The following is a 17901-nucleotide window of genomic DNA, read 5'->3' as shown; positions in this document are numbered from 1 at the left end:
ACTGCATGCAATATACTGATGACACCTAGCTCTACTTTCCCTTTCAATAACAGATAAAATGGTGGAAAATGTCATTTCTAAAGTCCATATTACATCACTTTAGAATGTATGTGGAAGATGATTGATAAATAACAATAAACTGAACCACAATCCAAACAAAATAGGAATTTGGTTGATAACTGATCCATCTGGAAATGGATGTGGTTTTACCTGTTCTAGGCAAGTTTGCAGCATGGATTTGCTGTTAGATCCGGCGCAAGCTCTAGGCATCTATACAGCACTTCCTTAAAATTTCAGGCTCATTTCCCAACTGAAGTTGGGATCTACCTTTCCTCTATCCAAGGCGTAACACCTACAGAAAAAATAGGCAAGGTATGCTTATTGCTATACTGCACTAGAGCCAAAGTAAATTCTGTTTTGTCCTTGCACAGCTGAAGTAGAACAAACATTGGGCAACAGCAGTTGTGGCTTCAGGTACTAACCAAAATCCTAGTTCTTTTAAACTGCAGTAATAAAAAATCCAGGGTTTTCTTTTATATAATCACAATGATTTAAAAGCTAGTAGCTGTGAAAGCAGCCCACCTCATCGGTGACAATGTGTGTAAACTGTATTGGATCTTAAATTACACAAATATCCTCACTCCTTTCCCAGTCAGCACAACCAAGCATATGTTTTTAAAAAATATTTATGTTAAGAGTGCAAAACTGATCAGAGAGTGCAAAGATTTTGCAAGAATGATATGCAACAGCAAAATGTACAAATAAACCCTTTTCAGCAACAGAATGAAAACAAGATTTAGACACTTTCTTAGAAAGCAGTTACAGTTATAACACCCATATGGAAAACCCAAGCTTCTTTGTTTTAGATTACTTCCTGTGCATTATAAAAACAGTCTGCAAGTTGGCAACTAGTTATCAACAGCCAATTATCAACTGAGTCAACATTTTCTAATGTATTTACATACCAAGTATATAGCTTTTGTCTCAGTGGACCAATGTTTAGAATCATAGAATTGTAGAGTTGGGATCCTGAAGATCATCTAAGTCCAGCTCCCTGCAATGCAGGAATATGCAACCATTCCATACAGTGATTGAACATACATACAACCTTGGTGTTATCAGTGCCACACTCTAACCAACTGAGCTATCCGTTGTCCTGTATGAACCAAGAGATATATGCAAGATAATGTGCAAGATTCAGCTCTATTCTGCAGATTGTCCATGTTCAAAGCATCAGTCACATGCTTGACCTGAATATGAATGAAATTCAAATACTTGAAAATAAGATGGTGGCATGACCTATTTTGAATTCTATAAAGGGGGAGAGGAGGAGGAGAGTGGCCTAGTTTAAACTCTGTGCATATAGTTTAAGCATGGTCAATATTACAGTATCCTGGGGACAAACGGGAGGTGCTGAACCTCCCCCTCCTCCAATGATGCTTCCCTTGCACCTTTCCCACCTATTTTTGTCCTAACAGGTATTACCTTTAGCCTTGAAATTCCTCTAGGGAAAAAACAGCTGGGTAGAAGTCACTGTTGCATCTAATTTGGCCCATAGTGTTCTGAGGAACAGAACTAAGTATTCCAATGAGGAGAATATAGGACAGAAAGTCTGCCAGGTTGCAAATAAGTAGAATCTCCATAGTCAAATTAGTAACCATAGGTTACAACAAAATGTTAATGCCTGCCTGCCATACTAAACAAAACAAAGGGGAGTCAGAGTTACAGTAAATATAAATATGCCATGCTTTGTTTTAGCATTCAGGTTCTTAGAAGACAGCTATTTTCTTCAAGTGTGAATATCCTTCGGAGACATCATCCACTGATGTATTTATGTAATTGGCTGAAGTTTCATCATCTAATTCAATATGCTCATTTTCTTCATGAGATGAAGCTATAGGTTCATCTATTTTATCACGTAGCATTTGCTGAAGTCTCTGAATACCTACAAAAAGGAAGCAACATAAATATTTTAAAGACATAAGATATTTCCTAAATGTCTGCTTGTATGTAGTACAGAACATATTGTAAGGTTGTATATATTCCTTGATGGCTTGAAAGTCTATGACAATGCATATAGCTGAGTGAAGGATGAGAAAGGAGAAAGAGATCAGATAACCCTTTTATAGACTTGAAACTTACACAGGTAGATTCTGTCTATAGAATCTGAGAAGACCAGCCTAAACCATCCAGGTTCATAACAGCAAAAGGCTTTCCCAGGACTAATGAGCAGCTTTTCACCAAGAATTTTCCACCATAAATCCATTTCAGCTTCAAATGTCTGTGACTTTAAGAACTAAGAGAAAACAGAAATACACGTTAACTAAATGCCACATTAGCAAACAAAGCACTTTACCTCCCCACCCTCAAAAGAACCAAAAGATCAGGTTTATCAAAGCACCTTTTGAGTTCAATTTAAGCCTTGGCCCTCTATTATTTTTCTTGCTTAGCCAATTACTCAAAATATTATTTAGGACCAGATGCTGCACCATTTATTTATTGTTTGGCATGTTATGATTTAATTCAGTTGTTTTCAACCAGTGTGCCACAACATGCTGGGGCACCTTAAATGATGGTCAGGTGTACTGCGGGCAGCACCAGGCTCCATTTCCTCCTTCCTCTGATGGTTTAGGACCTTAACTATGTCCAAAATTAATGAAGAGTACTTTTTTCAAAAGCCTCTTTTAATGGTGCAGGGTGGGGAGCTCCAAGCCCTTATCTTATCAATAATGAAAACCTGGTGCACTTTGAGATTGTGCACGTACAAGGGGCAGGGGACTGGTCCAGTTGCAGACCAGAAGTGCTGGATAGCATTGTGATGATACATTCTTCCGACTGGGTTTGCTCATAAGCCTATGACCTCTCAATGTCTTGCTGGGAGGGGCAGGTCCTATTTTGAATACAAAGCCCGACAGGAAGGAAGGAGCTCACAAGACCAGCCACAATACAGCCAACTGTATTTATGTCCTTTAATCCAGCCTCCCTGAGCCCTCCAGGTCCTCCACGTACTTTTCTGAAGTCAGCCCACACATATAATCCTCCTGAGCTTTTTAAAACAGGTATTCCCATCTCTGCAAGACCATCCACAAGAATGTTCTGTGCTTCCTTAAGTCTTCTTTTATTGGTTGGGAAAAACACATTATCCAGCCATTCTGCCAAAATAAGAGCACAAATCAGACCACACTGTTCCCCCCCCCTTTGTATTATTCAGTCTTAGTAGTACTTTGACAAATTATGGGGTGGGGAACATTGGGAACAGCAGGCACTCTGTTAAAGGGATCCTGCATGGCAAATGTAAAGTGTAAAAAGTAGCTTATGTGATTAAGAGGGTTTTTGTTTGCAGTTTTATGGAGTTAATAAAATTCTTATTCCAGGTCAGACTATTTGTTCATCCAACCCAGCATTGTCTACTGTAACTGGCAGTGGTTTTCAAGGAGAGAGGCGTTTCACATCACCAGCTAAATGAGTTAACTAATCTGGAAATTCTGTTTTGCTGGCATCAGTCCTAATAGTTAATGATGGCAAGGTAAGTATAGACAAGGCAAAGCAAGATGAGACAGGTCCTATACAGAACTTGTTCCCTGGTTGCTCAGATGGACCCAACACCAATTCAGCCACTTTACACCAACTTCAACAACATAACTAATAAATAAAAATGAATGTAGTTCATAAATAATTTGAAACTGAGGAATAAAGCTGGCTAGATAATGGTCTAGCCAGGCACGGTGAAAAAACAGAGCTGGATTTTCCTCATCTGCAGTAACTATATAGTGTGAGGGCTGGTGTTCATTACTTGGAATCAGGACCATGTGTGTTTGTGCACTTTCAAGTTTGCTAACCTCTGTCACGAAGGAACTGGCTGAGAACATATTGCACTGGTCCAGGACAGCCATGGAAAACAGCCAGCTGATTAACTGCTTTCCTGACTTCATGATTTCTGGTGTATAATACTCCAACTCTGATGCCACACATGCCAAAATCCTTGAAAGGGAAGGGGGGAAAGTTTATAATTAAAAAGTCTCTCTAAAATGTTAATTTGTACACAAAGCACATTTCTATCCAAATTAGCATTATCCAATGAAGACTAAATAATTTCTGATTCTTGTAATAAAATATAATTTCTCAAGTTTCAAAGCACTTAACATTCTATATAAAATGTTTTAAAGTCCATTTAAGAAACAAAAGCAGAATGATTGATTTGATTTGCATAAAGTATTTCATTAGGTTAGAATTTTTGGCTGAAACCCATATGATGATCCCTGAAGTCTAGTTTTAGATTTAGAACAAGTGAAATTATAAACAATATGTGGCACTTGCATCCACACAGGGTCCTGGCTGTTTACAGCCAACCTTACTTGGCCCTCTCAAACCCCCTATTTTTGTAGCAAGCAAGGGACTGTCACCTATCACTGGTTGCTAGAGTTAACCAAATCAACCTGTAGTTGCAGCTCCCACATGATGAGAGATTATAAATGGATATTCTGCCGCCTAAGCAATCAGAAGCCACCCTAAGGCTGCAATCTATTTATTTTGGAGTAGAATTTACATTGAAATAAACATCAATAAGGTTTGCACTGCACTGCAAGTCATATCCTAAACTATGGAAGAGCATAAAGTAGTTCATAGTCTACTGGCCAGCTTCTGGTGAGCTACCTAGTTGCTTGATAGTTCTTGGGATAGTTGCAAATGATACTGAGTTTATAACAGAATACCATCTTCCAATAATGGCTAGACCTGCTGTGCAACTGTGGAAGAGGCAAACATTATAATCCATGATTACACTGTAGGTTTTAAGTTCTCACGTACAAGATTTCTTTGGAACAATGCATTGGGTAGATGGAAGAATTTGACAGTTTCAAGAATTGAAGTACATTTTGAAGAAATATTAACAAATATTTCTAACCCACCTTACTAAATCCCCACATAACGTGTGTCCGGTCTGGATCTGGTAAACTAAAGAGAAAGATTTCAAGATAATTAATGTCTTACATTTATTTGGGGTGGGGAATCAACACTTTTCAGTCGTAAAGACAACGGCAATTTACCCTGACCCAGCAAAATATTGGAGAAATAGAAATCCACAGCACAGACAGCTCATGTTCTGTACTCTCCACAGAAATGAATGCAAATCCCTGTGTGCATGTGCATTGAAGTACATACAGAAATCTGGATCAAGGAAGTTCTAATTATGTTGTATTTATTATTTATGTTTTCACCCCACCCTTCCTGCAAAGGAGCCCAAGATGGAGGGCACTGGATAGCAGTCTCCACACACACACACACACACACACACACACACGCTAAAGAAGGTATAATTTACTTGCCACATGAAGGAATACAGTCAATAGTCCCGCTCCTTCAGCATGTGGACAACAGGGTGCAGATGTATTTCGCCATAATTTTATACTTTCATGCTACCCTTGTGATGGCTGCAACCCTGCTGCGCTGGACACATTACTTGCAAAGCAGGCTCTCTCTTACTTCACCAATGACCAGTTGCTACTCAGCTCCACCCCACTCTCCTCAAAGCACGCAACATATGTAAAAGTCCAGAAAGGAACTTGACACTAGATACTTCCAAGTGAGACATGGAAGAATTTTGGCTTGCACTAAGTGACCTAACATGTTACAGCATGCATGCACACTGGACAGAGTTACAACAGACCTGTATGAGGAGCCTCCTGGCATGCAGAGGAAGCAGAATAGCTACAATAGTAGTTAGGATTAAATTCACATATGAGCAATGGTCTGCTTAGTCCTAAATCAATTGACATGTAGGATTTTGTCGGAGAATGGCAAGACAAAAAAAGTCAACCAACCCTTGAAAATCATACATATGCTACCTTATCAGCAATAATTACTTTGAAAGAATAATTTATGCATACAGTAACTGGTAACTATGTGTGCATATATAAACAAACAGAAGAGATTGGCTATGTTACTCAACTAAAAAGCTGACATTATTTTTTTATAAAAAAGCAACAAGAAGGTACACTCACCTCTCCAAGCTAAGAATGCTTGTGAATGTGGTATCACCATATACAGACAGCATATAAATTTCATCCATTATTACATGTAATTTATGTCTATGTAAAGAAACACACACACGTAAGTCATTAATATATATATATATATATATATATATATATATATATATGCATTCATTACTGCAATTGCTGCTTAGCAAATTCCTTAGAAAGCTGCATATTCTATATTCAATACAGTTGTTGTTATTATTATTATTTAATATGTTTACTGCCCTTCATCCGAAGATTAAAGGGAAGTTCACAAAATAAAAATACAAAATGAAAACATAAAATACATAATAAAGCAAAAACAAAAGCAACCAATAACTCTCATCCCACAGACATATTTAAAAGGCCATAGAATGTTAATCAGCCCAACGCCTGGCTGAAGAGAAACGTTTTTGCCTGGCACCCAAAGATATGTAATGAAGGTCCCAGGCGAGCCTCCTTGGGTAGAGCATTCCACAAACAGGAAGCCACTGCAGAAAAGTGTTTCAGTGTTGCCACCCTCCAACCTTCTTGTGGAGGAGGCACCCAAAATACTGCTACTTAATATAAAGCAAAATGTTTTTAAAAACTGAACAGTGATATATAAAAGCGAGAAGTTAAGAACCAAGTATCCATCTGTAATATATTGCACAATTAAGATATAAAGGCCAGAAAACACACACCACACAGCTTATTATATTTGCATGCACAAGCCAGAAAATACATCAAACTGAATTCTTATTCTCAGTATTAGCAGGCATTCAGAAGTACGTGACTGACAGAAAGATGCTTAAATATCACAAAAGTATAAGTAACCAATTAAAGTTTATTTATTTTTTTGTAAAAAATTTAAAACACCAGATTCTTAGTTTTCACCTTCAGATGCAGACTGCATCCCCAAGTCTCATGCAGTGTCATGCTGAAGTGAAAAGAATTGTGCCATGTTTTGAGGCTTACTAAATATCTAATAACCACTTTAGTTAGAATCATAGAGTTGGAAAGGACCAGAAGGGTCATGTGGCCCAACTCACTGCTATGCAGGAATCTTTTGCCCCACATGGGGCTCAATCCCACAACCCTAAGATAAAGAGTCTAATGTTCTACTGACTGAGCTAGTTGTTACCTTCATTAGAAATAAGCCACATGTAAAAAAATTAACCCATTTCATGTAGATTGGTGGGAAGGGCAGGTATGCTAGAAAATGGAACAAGCAAGGAGGATGGAGTCCTTTCGCGGATAAACTAAGGAGGAGGAAGGGTCACTGAACATAGTGAGACTTATGTCCAAGTAAGTGTACATAGGATTTCAGAGTAAGCATTACAAGAATGTGGCCAAGGATAAAAAATAGACATTAGGGGAAGTATGAGAAAATGTATTGAAATTTAAAGGAAACATTAGGGATCCTTCTTTGAGAAAGATAAAAATAATTTATTAATTCATGTTCCATATAGAATTCTACAGACTGGACGGACAAGTTACAGATTACAAGAATGCTTCATTTCATAAATTGGTTCAAACTTACTTTTCAAATCAACGTATGTATCCATATTAAACACTCTTACCACTACTTATTTTGGTAATTACCAGTTCTCATATTTATAACATATGTTTTAAAGAATCAATATAGTCAGGCTTTATGCATACAGGAAAAAAATTTTAGCGCCACGTAAAGCCATCTCCACCATAGTTATACGTTCAGAAACGAAGTTTGCCAATTTAAGAATTCTAATGTTTTTCAATGAATTTTCTGAACAAACCTTCTTATGGCCATATGCCAAATGAACTAAGGAAATTACCAAAATAACTTTCAAAACTAACATACTGCATCATAGAAAATTAAAAGCCCAAACAAATAGCGCTAGGACTCAAACCTGTGTGCAAAGTCTAGACATTCTTTCAGTAACTGTGCTGGGTAAATGTCCCCTAATGGATTGTGTGGGTTGATCAGGATTAAAGCTCTGACTCTGATGCCCTGAAAAAAGAAAAACTGATAGTCGGGGACGCCGTCATGACGTCAAACAAAGGAGTAGCGAGTCTGCAAAATTGCCATCCTTTCATAAAGTGCCAGGTATTGAAGTTTCTTGACTGAATATGAGCATACATATTCCTTTATAACCCTAAAACATATCCCAGAATCACATTTTCATGGCATCACATTTCATTTTCATCACAGCATGGCATTTTGTTATTTAGTTATGATTTTAAAATTCATCTGCTATAATTCAAATGACTTAATTTACAAAACTATAGATTTGATGTAATACATTAAATGATTGTTTTCTTGAAGAAATGTATATATAACACCAGTGTATATGTTACTAAAACATGTTTAAATGGAAATATATTCAGGTAGGAAATAAAATTTCTTATGACCAAATTATTATGTAAATTCTGTAATTTCAGCATAACTAAAACATACAGGGTTAGGTCTAGACTGTCATGCTTAGAGCAGACCTACTGAAATTAGTAGTACTTACATTAGTCATGACTAACTTAAGTCTTGTCGATTTTGATGGGTCTACTCCAAGCATGACAGTTGAATCCCATTCACTATTTTCAGTACATTATCTCCTGTGAAAAGATTCTGACACCTAGTAGCTTCAGGCTACTTAAGAAAAAAACCAAGAAACAGCAGCAGAAAAGATGAACTACTCTGGAAATCAAGGGAAGTAACTAAAGCAGTTTGTAAAAGGTAAGTATTAAGTTTAATATGAGTTGCTCCATTTATTACTTGCAAAATATTTTAATGGGCTCACATAAGAACAGGAAATGGGATGCGGGTGGCGCTGTGGGTTAAAGCCTTAGCACCTAGGACTTGCCGATCGAAAGGTCGGCGGTTCGAATCCCCGCGGCGGGGTGCGCTCGGTCCCAGCACCTGCCAACCTAGCAGTTCAAAAGCACCCCCGGGTGCAAGTAGATAAATAGGGACCGCTTACTAGCGGGAAGGTAAACGGCATTCCGTGTGCTGCGCTGGCTCGCCAGATGCAGCTTGTCACGCTGGCCACGTGACCCGGAAGTGTGTGCGGACAGCGCTGGCCCCCGGCCTATAGAGTGAGATGGGCGCACAACCCTAGAGTCTGGCAAGACTGGCCCGTATGGGCAGGGGTACCTTTACCTTTTACCTTTTAAGAACAGGAAATATATAATTTAGGATTCTAGTTTCATTCTTGAAAATGATACATTAGAATGACATGACAATCTGCTTTTGGGCAATTTGTGCACATGAAAAGAAAAAGGAGATTTATCAATTTACATTTCTAATAGGATATATTTCACTGGAAAGTTGATAAGGAAGTATTGAACCGAAAGCACAATAGTTGGAGTTCGGTACAAAATATTCCTACCTGTTCTATGGCTCTCTGATGTGCAGTTTCTAATTTTTCAATAGTTAACTGAAATGGTTGACTTTCTTCATTAGTCACCTGCATAAACATTTCAAAAGGTGTTCAAAGACAGAAATTCAGTAAAACAATGCAATCTGCTCAGAATACCTATTTATTTTCACAAAGTGTTGGTGCTGACCTTTAAAGCCATAAACGGTCTCGGTCTTCTACCTGTTCCCTTGCTGTGAGAAGTGAAGTTACAGGGAACCAGGCAGAGGGCCTTCTCAGTAGTAGCACCCGCCCTGCAGAACGCCCTCCCACCAGATGTCAAAGAGAAAAACAACTACCAGACTTTTAGAAGACACCTGAAGGCAGCCCTGTTTAGGGAAGCTTTTGATGTTTAATAGACTATTGTATTTTAATATTCTGTTGGAAGCCGCCCAGAGTGGCTGGGGAAACTCAGTCAGATGGATGGGGTATGTATGTATGCATGTATGAATAAATAAATAAATAAAAATTGAGGGGGGAACAGCAAAATGCACAAGCAAGTTATGGTGGATGTGGCTTAAACACTGATGGAGCTTTCTTTTTCTTGTTTGTTGGGATGAACTCAATGCAGACACTCCCTTTTCAACTTGTTCTGGTGGAGGTAAAAGGGAGTTCAAAAAACTCTACGGTTCTTTGAGGATGCTTGGATCAAGGGCAGTGGTGACATTATGTCATCCCAGGAAACTGTTACTCTCTGAAAATGGCGATTAATGGATAGACACACACACACACACACACACACACACACACACACTAAAAAGACTGAGTAAATCAGTCAAGACTTCTGTAGGACAGTTTGTTGCCACCTCTGCTATATACACACTTGTGTATGAGTCAACATCCATAGTAAACTTATTTGCCAAAACATATAGCACAGTCATACAAGAAGGGACATGTCTACAGTTTGGTTTCCATAGTCAATAGTTGTTTTGTTGCTTGGGCTTTATATAATTGTGTTCATTCATAGACAACATATCAGTATTTATAAGAAAGGGAATATTTACCTCACTGAACAAGGGCACATGGATAGGTTGCATTCCACCATACAGCCACATTTTGGAGTTTATTCCACCATAATATGGGGTAGGAATCAGATACCCATCTATAAAAAGAATAAATAATGGAGGTTTACTTTCTTTTTAAATAAAGTATTTTACTAGTTTGTTAAAAAACAGTGATAAATTATTTTGCCTTCATCTTACACACATCTTTAGACTACTACTTTCAAAAGCTTTGTACATAATCATTGTGCTGCCAGAATAGGGGAAAAAACATTGTGTGAACCACTTGCAGGTCTGTGATTCCTAAATGAATACTCTTACTAGCATACTAAAAAAAGTGACACAAATTTCATAGTAGAGGTTTTATCCCATTCCACATATAATTTTATTGTCATTAACCAATTGTTAAGACTCTACTATAATATATATAGCTACTTAGAAAGGGGGGTGCAGACCACTAGTTTCATTCTGCTAGCATGTACTTCACATAATTTAAACTATTTTTAGCTTACTCAAAAGGCACATAAAATAAAGCAATGAAGCAGTTCATTTTCTACATGATTTAGCCCAGGCTTCCTCAACCTCGGCCCTCCAGATGTTTTGAGACTACAATTCCCATCATTCCTGACCACTGGTCCTGCTAGCTAGGGATCATGGGAGTTGTAGGCCAAAAACATCTGGAGGGTCGAGGTTGAGGAAGCCTGATTTAGCCATTATCAGCAGAGTGAACAAGATTTTATACATTCTTTAAGATGTTCAAGCACTAATTACTACTAAATAACTGCTACAATATGTGATACATATTCATGCCCCCTTACCTCCAGGATCACACAACACAGTTGAAAGTGTAGCAAAGACAGCACAGCAGCCATTCAAAACTATAATCTAGAAACAGAAGACAAAATAGCAAGATACAATTAACAAAATTACAAAAGCAGCTAAATTTATTTTAAGAAATTAAAGACAAGTCTAAGGCAAGGATATCATATACAAGTGTCAACAACTCAAACCAAATTTAAAAATGAACCACTGTAACTTCAAAACAATCAACCCTTAATTCCTCTTGTATATGTGAATTCTATTGGCTGGTATCCAATCAGTCATTGAAATGTTTTGTTGAGCTATAATGTAATTGAAATTATGGGTTCAATGGTCTATAATATATGATATAAATACAGACCAACAGAATATCCCTTAATTATGTACCATTTAGTAGCTCTGATTTCCAAGTGGTTGTCTAGGTGTATGTCCCTGGCAATGACCATCTAAGATGGCATTGGAGTGAGCAGGATATGTTGTTTGCAGAGTCAATGTCTGAGAAGAATGCTATCTATGTTTGACCTCCTCGTTTTATAGAGATAATCCAAGCACTAAGTTTAGCAATCTGCCACTTTTTAGAAGTGTAAAGAAGAAAAGTGTAAATAAGACAATTGATTTCAGTGGATCTATTCTGAGTATGACTTAGTTCAAGGATGGGGAACCTCTAGCCCATTGGCTTTATCAGGCCTGGCATGGGTCCTAATTTGGCCCATAAGGCCATTTCCCCCAAATCATGCTCACCTGCTCCACACCTGATACCACGTGATATCAGCTGTGCAGCAGCCAATCCAAAAATTAGACCCTTAAAATGCACTCCTGGCATTGGCAAGGGAGGCTGGCTTTCACTGTCAATCAGCTGACATTTCATGACCATGCTAGAGGAATCCTCACCAGATGAGGGCCTGGTACTCCCTGGAGGGAATCACACAGACATTCAGGTGGGGTCAGACAGCACCAAGGCTGAAGCAGGACTATCAGGCAATGCAACATCCCAGCAGCTGCCATCTCCTATATATAGAGAGCCTGAATTGAGAGGCAGAAGCTGAGTCACCTCCAACTCTCAGAGAGCACTGAAAGATGAAAGGGCAGGAACCAAGCAGTCCACCTGAAATCCAATACCTCCTTGAGAATGATAAGTTACTTGTGAGGAGCTGCTTCCTCATGAGTAGCCCCAACACTACTGAGAGTTCAATAGCTGAGAGATCAACAGCAGTGCCTAGGGTGGGGCTTAGCAGGCTCTTGGATAAAAGCCTTCAGTTGCTTGGGAAAGCTACAGGAACAATGTCCTTATTCTAGCTTCTTGCTGAAGCTGTGCAATAAGCCTCTATGTGTGGTGTTTTGAAGTCCTGACGATCATCATCTGAGGGCAGTGTGATGTCAGGTGATTGACAGGTAGGTAGTCAAATGTAAGTGGTAGGGGAAGTAAGAATTTGGTTCATTAGCTGGATATTAGATATTGCCCAATATTTTCAAACTATTTGCCTTTGTATCTGAATGCATCAAAGTTGAGTGTCATTATTTGAAGACAAATGGGTATCTTAAGCAAAGTTATGAGAGCTCCCTCTGATAAATTTCTTTTAGGTACTGGCTTTAACATAAAATTCTATCTGCTATAACAACCTGATACATTCTCAGTGTTGCAGAGTTTCCAAAATGATTTAAAAGTGGTAACTTTTGCTATACCCTCATTTCAGATCTTATGAAAGATTCAGCAAACTTTCACAAAATTAAAGGAAAGGAAAGCAACGTGGTTCCTTACATGATCTGGATCTAGTGCTGTTGGAGCTTTTGCATATTCCGTAAGAAACTTTGCAATTTCTTCTCTAAAACTAAAGTTTTAAATTAACACAGTCAGAAAATTTGCATCAACATATTCATATATAAAGTTAGTTCTGGCACAACTTTAACTTTGAATTAGTCTTTTTATTCAATTCAATTGAAATTTTGCTACTGATTTCTTTAGAAGCATAGAACTTATTTTAAAAGTAAACATATGTAGAGGATCACATATTTTAAACTGCCCCATTTCTGAAACTTGATTTTGGACTGAGTCCAGAAATCTGAATTCTATAACTATTAAACAACACTGTAAATTGAAGGCAGCAATACCAAACAATTGCACAAAAGAACATTTATTTACATACAATTGAACCTATTTTTATTAAATGTGTTCAAACAACTAGACATTTATGCAGTGTTATAAGTAGTCTCCAAGCACTAACATTACTGCATCAAAAGAAAATACATCTGTAAGCCACAACCATTTATTTTAAGAGGACCTCTACAGAATAGCTTAAATCTCCTGCACAATGTGAATTTTAGTTTTTGAAATGTTTAACTGGAACTAGAAAAAAAGAGAGCTGTTATAAAAAATAGATTGAACTGCTAAGCAATTTTTGTTACCTTTTAATGCCTTGTGTATCTGAATACTGAAGTAAGTGAGGTTCCAGATAAGCCATGTCAGGTTTTACGAGCTGTTATTTTTTTTAAAAAGAGACAATTAGAGTTTTTAATTATATGAATGGTAGTTAGATTCACACATTGCTATTTATATTTCCCACAGTTTATCAAAAAATTTCAAGTTAAGCTGTCTTAGCTGATCTTGGATGGAAGCCAATCCATTTCTCAGAGCTGGGCCGGATTTAGGCTCCTAAGCTGCACTAGCCTGGAGCCAGAACAGCAAAAGATATCACAGTCCCTCCTCACTTTCTGTCCTGGTTGGAGTAAGCCAACAAGGTTTAAGATGCAGGGGCCGATTTGCCACTCTGACCTGCTGGCCCAGTCCAGGGCTTAGGCTTGTTTTGCTTGCACTCTGCATGGGTAATGTTATTAAACACAGTGCTTGATTATTCATAAGAAATTATCATGACCACTAATTAGTAGTACCTACTGATCACAATTTCAAAACTAACTTGTGCAATTCATGTGGGAAGCCAAACTTACCCTTTCCTGTATTAAATCAAAGCAAAGCTTGTTCTCACTTGTTCCAAAATTCAAAATGCCCTGAAAACAGGAATGACATTTTAGATAGCTACCACCACTAATGGGTTGGTTTTTAAAAAACATTTTCTGTTTACTTTTTGCATGAACCCTCTTGGTCAGAAAACTAAACCTTGTGTCTAAAGGACAGTATGAAAATAAACTGCCACCGTTATATATTTTTTCCACTATATAAACAAAGGAGCAACAACTTCATACTCTCTTTAAGGCACCTTCCTATGTTGCCAACTTAACCACCATTTCTGCTTCTTAAGGACTGAAGTCTTCTAGACATAGATTAACTCCACATTTTAATATCTGTACAACCACTTTGTTTTTTAAAAAACAGGTCTCTGGAAAGGACAAAACTCTCTTACATAAGAGTACAGACAGCAACTATGTTCACACTCAGCTGTTCTACTGATCAGACTGCAGAAGTTGGAAGCAGCGGCACCAACAACATATTTCTAGTAAGGCGATTTCAGGTCAGGGGATAATGTTAACTGTCCCATGCTGGAGCAAACCAGATTGAACTACTTCTGCTTGAACCCAGCTGGCACTTTGCCAATGAAGCCTAGACTGAAAAGCAGCAGTACAATTTCTGCTGCCACAATTTCTCCCCTCTCCTCCAAAATATCCCCTCTGCTACACTGTATGCAATGAACTGCATCCTTTGCTCCTGAAGGCTTTTGCAAAACTCTGACCCAAGGTTTGGAAGCTTCGTATCTGCACAGTCTTTAAGATTGCCTCATTTCCACACCTTCTTCCATACAGTGTTTTATTACCACATCTCTTTCTCCACATCCCCTTGTTTTTTTCTGCAGCCCTCACACACATAATTTCCAAGTGTTTCTGCTCCCCTTAACTTTTCTTCCATGCCCCCCTCCTCCACAGCACAACCACTGGTGCTCAGCTTTCGGTATTCATTCTTGTGTTGGACGGGGGTGGGGATTTCACATTGTTAGCTGACTTTTTGGATTAACACTTTTAGAGTATTTTTTAGCCTTAGATTTGGGACTCCCCTTTGGCTGTGTGAAGTGATAGAAGTTTAATAAAATAAACCAAGCCATTCCTTCACCACAGCCCAATCTTTTCACTTCTTCTCCACCCCATTTCACTCCTCAGACTCAAAACTTCTCATCTCCATCTCCAGCAGTGGCGTAGCGTGGGGGGTGCAGGGGGGCCCGGCCGCACCGGGCGCAACATCTGGGGGGTAGGGGGCGCAAATCCATGGGTTAGGGGGTGCAAATTACTTGCCTTGCCCTGGGTGCTGACAACCCACGCTACGCCACTGATCTCCAGTCTACTTCACCTCATCTTCCCACTATCCCCAACCAAAGGAGTGCCAAATGCCAACTTGAATAAAATATTGGGAGGGGGGGAGGTAAAACTTGGCCTGCATAATTGATCACAAGGCACGCACACACCATTTGAATGGCAATGCCCATCAACTCCACCCCCTCAAATATTTTATTGGGGGGGGGGAGAGAGACTTTGGCCTCTAAGATTTGGCTTCTATGAGTCCAGCCAAGCTTCTCTTTCTGGTCCTCCAGACTTTCCCCAGTCATACACCCCTCAGCAGTCCCGCTTCACACCCTCCTTTACTGCTTTTGCCTGGCTAGAATACCTCTGTCAACTCTGATGATGCCTGCTGCTTGCATGAGTGTAGGAAATGTGTATGAGTGTCCATGGAAATTAATTTATTATTATTACTATTGTTGTTATTTACTGTTTAAAGCTCAAATTTACATCAGTTGCCCCACCCACTTATGCCTCCGACCCCATTCACCACCAGCATGTGCCCCACCCCTGCTTTCCCATAATAAGTGGTAGACCATGGGCTTTGCAGGCGGAAGGTCCCAGGTTCAATCCCCAGCATCTGGGGGTAGGGCTGGGAGAGACTCCTACCCCAAACTCCAGGGAGCTGCTGCCTGTCAGTGCTGCCAATACTGAGCTTCATAGACTCAACGGCCTGTCTCTATATAAGGCATTTCCCATGAAATTAGGCGCCTTTTCCAGGCGTTGGGCTGGAAAAGGTTGCCCTACCACCATACCTTTCCATTTAACAAACCCACCCACCCACAAAAGCCTCTGTTCTCACACTCTTGTCACAGGCACTTGACTTGACCCACCCATGGCTCCATGTTTTATACCCTGCGCCCTATATTTCCTCAATACACTAGCAGAGAAGTCCACCCCCCCCCCGCACACCTCCTGCCCCACCAGCGGCTTCTTCTACACCCCCCTTGCAAAAACCACCGACTCTCTCTCACACACACACCTGAGGGTTGTGAGCAGCGTCGAACGGATCTCGCACGTACATGTCGAAGCCCTTCTGCAGCAGCCCCTTTGCGCTGCCGGCAATGCCGGCTCCCCGAGCTGAAAGCCCTGGATCAGGCGCCGCCGCCGCCTCGCCGTCCGCCATGGCGCCGCCGCGCGCGGGGAAATCTAGAGAGTTCGCCTGCGACCGCCTTGCGCTGAGGGAGCGGAAGGAAAAGAGGCAGCGAGACGCGAAGGGAGGAGCAGCGAATGCCGGGAAAGGGCGGCGAAGACGTGTCTCCTTAGTCAGTGCGAACTAAGGATTCGCTTTTGGGGAGCCGGTAATATAGTGGTCAGTCACAGGCGGAGCCACAGGCGGGCGGGACACACAGACACACACACAAAGTGCCCCCCTCAAAAAAGCAAGGAGCTCACCCCCACTTGCCTCTCCTCATTTCTGAACTCCTTTTTTATATTTTTTATTACATTTTCTGTTTTACTGTTTAGAATACTCATTCAAACATCCTTAAAATATCAAAGAATTCCCTTCTTCTTTTTCCATGGTTCATCTTGCATATCGTAAACCCCTGCATATGTTACATAAACTAAACCATTTAGTATTCCGTTATTACATCCATCCAAACTTATTTGCACTCATTTGATTTATCTTAATGCTGCCAACGTTTTTCATTTCTGAACTCCTATCATTATACTGCATTTTTTCTTTCTTTCTCTAGAACTATAGTTTGCCCCTCCTGTGACTCACCCCCATCTCTCCATGGGATCCAGAAGCTGAGCTGGTGACGGTGACCAGGGCTGCAGTTTTTCCCCTCAGAGAACTGACTAGATGGAGATTTGTCTTATTTCTCTTTTGGAGCTGTTAAAAGCCCTCTTCAGGCAATATGGCCTAGACAAGGAGTGGGGATGTGTCTTTAGCCCAGCCCCCTGAAGTAAAGCAACCCAGTTACCATAATCTGCCGAGGTTTTAGGGGAGGGTAGTACCTCTGGTGGGGGACACATGTGCTCCTTCGGTGGTAGTTTGTCCACCTTTGTTCCCCCACCCTGCACTCAGCTCCCACCTGTGGCTCCTAGAAGATGTCAGCGTGTGCCAGCAGCCACATCCCAAGAACAGTAAACTGGCTGGCTAAACCAGGCGAGGGCAGCTGATGAGTCTTTAAACCTCAATGAGTTAGGGACTTCCCCTGCATGCAAAGACAGGCTCTGACCAATTGAGCGGACAGGACTAATAGTGGGTCCAATGGTCAAGAAGGCAGTTTCTGCATGTGCCCGTAGAGGGAAGTGAGGGGCAGATGGGGCTCACCAACCTGGAAAGGTAGCCCATTGAAGAGAAGGAAAACTCTGAACCTAAACCTCCGCTTTGTAGAATATTTTTGGGAGAAGAAAGGGCTAAGGAGTAAATCCTACAGAAATCTGGAGTGGAGTCCCTAAGGCGGTTGG

At 40.1% G+C, this 17901-nt stretch overlaps 1 protein-coding gene across 2 annotated transcripts; it reads right to left on the bottom strand.

The window, feature by feature from the left end:
* Positions 1–668: 668 nt before the first annotated feature.
* Positions 669–17346, bottom strand: LOC309380997 (1-aminocyclopropane-1-carboxylate synthase-like protein 1). 2 transcript variants are annotated; one of them, XM_081931253.1, is made up of 14 exons: positions 17210–17346; positions 14149–14208; positions 13609–13679; positions 12965–13034; positions 11205–11271; positions 10390–10487; positions 9359–9436; positions 7886–7986; positions 6000–6086; positions 4908–4953; positions 3840–3981; positions 3010–3152; positions 2143–2296; positions 669–1945 (listed from the first exon to the last, which is right to left on the bottom strand). In XM_081931253.1, the coding sequence occupies exons 1-14, from the start codon at positions 17213–17215 to the stop codon at positions 1770–1772; spliced, it is 1299 nt and encodes a 432-aa protein (XP_081787379.1). In that variant the 5' UTR covers positions 17216–17346; the 3' UTR covers positions 669–1769. The 2 variants fall into 2 exon arrangements, with proteins under 2 accessions (XP_081787379.1, XP_081787378.1); XM_081931252.1 differs by lacking the exon at positions 17210–17346 and adding an exon at positions 16466–16776.
* Between the last annotated feature and the right edge of the window lie 555 nt (positions 17347–17901).

The sequence above is a fragment of the Podarcis melisellensis genome (genome assembly GCF_964234715.1).
Source record: "Podarcis melisellensis genome assembly, chromosome: 12".
NCBI lineage: Eukaryota > Metazoa > Chordata > Lepidosauria > Squamata > Lacertidae > Podarcis > Podarcis melisellensis.
The sequence above is the reverse complement of the archived record's forward strand: the minus strand, read 5'-3'. Positions and strand labels throughout refer to the sequence as shown.

Coding starts and splice junctions, on each gene's coding strand:
- LOC309380997 (XM_081931252.1), bottom strand. CDS start 16,609: ATGGCGGACGGCGAGGCGGCGGCGGCGCCTGATCCAGGGCTTTCAGCT. Junction 13,680..14,148: donor TTGATTTAATACAGGAAAGG/GTAAGTTTGGCT, acceptor AAAAAATAACAG/CTCGTAAAACCTGACATGGC. Junction 13,035..13,608: donor GATACACAAGGCATTAAAAG/GTAACAAAAATT, acceptor TTAAAACTTTAG/TTTTAGAGAAGAAATTGCAA.